At 36.6% G+C, this 4382-nt stretch overlaps 1 protein-coding gene across 1 annotated transcript; it reads left to right on the plus strand.

The window, feature by feature from the left end:
- The first annotated feature begins 1091 nt into the window (after nt 1-1091).
- On the plus strand, nt 1092-1499 carry LOC133824937 (uncharacterized mitochondrial protein AtMg00810-like). The gene has a single exon (XM_062257952.1). It carries the CDS (start codon nt 1092-1094, stop codon nt 1497-1499), a length of 408 nt encoding a protein of 135 aa, XP_062113936.1.
- The last annotated feature ends 2883 nt before the right edge of the window (nt 1500-4382 follow it).

Raw genomic sequence — 4382 nt, forward strand, 5'->3', positions numbered from 1 at the left:
CTGATTATTCTTCATTGAGAGTCTTTGGTTCCACTTGTTTTGTTCTCCGTCCTCATGTTGAACGTAGTAAGCTTACTTCTCGTTCCGCTCTTTGTGTATTTCTTTGTTATGGTGAAGGTCAAAAAGGATATCGATGTTATGATCCTGTTAGTCAAAAATTCTATGTTTCTCGTCATGTTGTGTTTCTTGAGCATATACCTTTCTACTCTATTCCATCAGACACCCCCAATCTACACAAATATGATCTCACTCGTATTGATCCATTTGATTCTTGTACTATTGATACTCTTAACTCTGCAGATGTCGGTTCTCAACTTGTCGAAGTCCCTTATGTCCCTACTACTGCCCAAGATGCTTCTGAGATTGTGGATCCTACTCCTCCTCCTCCTTCTCCTCCTCGCTGCCCTCAAAGAATTCATAAGCCCACACAGTTACCTGATTTTGTCTACTCCACTTATTCTGATTCTTTCACTTCTTTTTTTACTTCTATTCACCAACTCTCTAAGCCATCTTCCTATATAGAGGTTATTCTTGACCCTCTTTGGCAGCAGGCAATGGCTGAAGAACTCTCTGCATTGTACAAGACAAATACTTGGGATATTGTTCCTCTTCTTGTGGGGAAGCGTGCTATTGGTTCCCGTTGGGTTTACAAGATCAAGACTAAGTCTAATGGGTCAGTAGAGCGATACAAAGCTCGTTTGGTTGCTAAAGGCTTTGCTCAGGAGTATGGGATGGATTATGAGGAAACTTTCGCTCCAGTTTCCAAACATACCACTATTCATACTCTCATTGATGTTGCGTCTGCTCGACAGTGGTCCATTTCTCAAATGGACGTTAAAAACGCCTTCTTGAATGGGACTCTTCAAGAAGAAGTTTACATGGTTCCTCCACCAGGTGTTCCTCATAATTCAGGAGAAGTTTGCAGATTGAAGAAGGCTCTTTATGGGCTTAAACAAGCTCCCTGAGCCTGATTTGAAAAATTCTCCATCGTGATTACTTCTCTCGACTTCTATCCCAGTGCACATGATTCAACTCTCTTTGTTAGGTGTACTTCTTCTGGCCACACTTTACTCTCTTTATATGTTGATGATATGATTATCACCGGGGATGATGCGAATGGGATAACGGAGTTGAAAACGCACTTGGCTCGTGAATTTGAGATGAAAAATTTGGGTTCCCTATGGTACTTTTTAGGGATAGAAGTATCTTACTCTCCTCGTGGCTATCTTCTTTCTCAATCTAAGTACATTGCTGACATTCTCGATCAGGCTCGTTTCTCTGATGCTCGCACTGTTGATACCCTTCTTGAGCTTAATGCCAGGTATTCTTCATTTGATGGTGTTGCCTTGTCAGATCCCTCTCTATATCACACTCTGGTTGGTAGCTTAGTGTACCTTACTATCACCAGGCCAGACATCGCTTATGCAGTTCACATTGTCAGTCAGTTTGTTGCATCTCCCACTACCGTTCATTGGGGAGCTGTGCTTCGTATTCTTTGATATCTTCGGGGAACTCAATTTCAAAGTCTTCTTTTTCCATCTACGTCTGCTTTAGAGTTACGTGCCTACTCAGATGCGGATTGTGGTGGTGATTGTACTGATCGCAAATCTACCACTGGTTTTTGTATATTTTTTGGAGATTCTCTTATTTCTTGGAAGAGTAAAAAACAAACTGTTGTCTCTCGATTGTCTATAGAAGTAGAATATCGTGTCATGGCCTCCACTGCCGCTGAAATTGTTTGGTTGCGTTAGTTACTTGCCGGTATGGGTGTTATTCTCTCAGATCCCACTCCGATGCATTGTGACAATGTTAGTGCTATTCAGATTACTCGCAACTCTGTTTTTCATGAGCGCACGAAACATATTGAGATAGATTTTTATCTTACTCGTCATCACTATCAGAATGGGACCATCACCTTACCATTTGTCACTTCCGCTATGCAGATTGCCGACTTGTTTACGAAGGCTCATTCTATTTCTCATTTTCGTTTCTTAGTTAGCAAACTCTCGATGCTTCCCGCAAATGCATCGTGAGTTTGAGGGGGATGTTAATAATATAAGTTTTATTATTATGTAAGGGTAGTTTAGTCTTTTAGCCTCTCATTATTTTGGCTATATATTTTGTTGCTCTTGTACTCTTATTTTTCTCTTTTTGATATAATGAAAACCTAGCCTCCCTTTTGATTCTCTCTCAAATCTCTTTTGTCTATTTGCAAAATTATCAGAATAAAAATAAAATCTTCAAATTTTAAAACAAAAATTACGGAATAAAATAGATTATTAATTTACACAACATAAAAATGTATCACAAACTAATTCAATAAAAAATATTTCTAAATCACACACAAAGCACTACAAAAAACTCACTTTTGTCGGCGCAAATTTGCGCCGGCAGAAGTCCGTGACGTACACCCGTCGCTAATTGCGCTTTTGCCGACGCAAAACGTAATGCGCCGGCAATGGTATCTTTTGGCGACGAAAAAATCCGCTGAGAAAAATAAGGATGCGTCGGGAAATTTTTTTGTCACGTTGTTGTGGAAAACACTTTTAGCGGTGCAAAAATGTGCCGGCAAAAGATGACTCTTTTAGTGGTGTGTTTTTGCGCTGGGAAAGGTGTATATATACAGTGAGGGTTGAGATTTTTGCCGACGTAATTTTGCGCTGGTAAAAGTATTTTTTAAATAATTTTTTTGATTATATTACTAATTTTATTTCCAATATATTAATATTAATTAATAAATTTCGATTTTAATATATTAATAATTATTTAATTTTTTAGTAATATTATTTAATTAGAAATAAAATTAAAATTTTATAAATAAATAAAAAAAATTACAACTATTAATATTTATTGTCTCCACCAAACATGAAAATATAAAAGTAGTTTAGTAAATTAAATGTCTAATAAATAAATAAAAAGTTCTACAAATGAGTACTGCCCGCCTCATCATCCCCGCCCCCGTCAGCATCATCGTCCTCGTCCGGATCCTGTTCTGGTAAGTCGACAGTAAAACCAGGAGCCAATTCACCAACCTGCTTCAACAAAGCACTGAGCAGGAAATCTTGACGCCGTTGACGACTCTCAAGTTTAGTCGTATGCTTCTTTAGGTTATGATTTTCTAACACAATGTCCTGATTTTGCTGCAAAATGGTGTCCACTTCAGGTGGCAATTGCCCGGACATTTGAGAAGTTGACGAAGATGCTACCCTCTTTGCGCCAATTTCCTTTAACCTAAGCAACCCCCAAACCCTTTCTTATAACGCGAGCGGGGTCCAAGGACATCCGTGACAATATCCATATCAGGCGGGAACTGACCGTCGACATTATCGCCGACACAAGAAGCAACAGATGATACAGGAGCCGTACTCTGCGATGCTCGACGCTTGGTCATCTCAGTCTGCACAATAAAAAGCACGTATCTCGAATTCCAATATAACATGATTTGAAAACCTGACTTATAAATTTTTAATATAACAACATATAAAATATAACTTTATTATCTATCTGCCAACATCCTATCATTAATGACTGCAGACCAGTGATTGAAAAAGAATGTAATTAATTTTGTTCCTGTATCAGGGAGCAAGTGGGCTAAAGTAAATTTGGTCATGAAAATCCATATCTAAATCAAAATCATGAAGATGTTGTTGATATATACAGTAAGTGCAGTTAATTCCATTAATGGGGAATTTACGTCTCTAAACATATACATTAACTATAATTTCATGTTTTTTATTTAGATATAGATTTTCATGACCAAATTTACTTTAGCACACAAGCTCCCTGATACGGGGACAACATTAGTTACATTCTTTTTTTATCTTAGTCCACAATCATTAATCATAAAAATATTGGCACATAGATTATAAAGATTTAATTGTTAAAAATTTAATTAATAATTAATAAATAATTACTAATTGACAACAACCAATTAATAATTAATATTTATTAATTATTTACTAAACTTTTTTTAAGTTAAATGATCATAAATTATTTAAGGTTATGCAACTTACATGTTTTGTCACCGCTACATCGCTAATCCACTTATCCTTCTTCTTGTGGAGGTGCTCGAATGTGTCGATCATGCTCGGGAGCTCGCCAGTAGATGGGTCCATCTAAAAAAACAAATTATTTAAACATTGTGACATTTATAATATTTTCGTAAATGTAAGGATATAGGTTATTATAATTTACGTGATCATAAACATGGACAACGATGGATTTGAAACCGTGTCCTCCTGGTATGGTCATTTTTACTCGAGCTTCTTTATTTTTCTTTGATATATGCTTCAAACAGAAAATAATACTCATTAATCTAGATTGTAATTTTATAATTAAAAATTAATGTAAAATCTACGGCATACCTGCTGAGAATTAGAAGC

This window comes from Humulus lupulus, chromosome 3, assembly GCF_963169125.1.
Source record: "Humulus lupulus chromosome 3, drHumLupu1.1, whole genome shotgun sequence".
NCBI classification, from domain to species: domain Eukaryota; kingdom Viridiplantae; phylum Streptophyta; class Magnoliopsida; order Rosales; family Cannabaceae; genus Humulus; species Humulus lupulus.

Excerpts from the sequence above, each read along its gene's own strand:
- LOC133824937 (XM_062257952.1), top strand. The coding sequence starts at position 1,092 with ATGATTATCACCGGGGATGATGCGAATGGGATAACGGAGTTGAAAACG.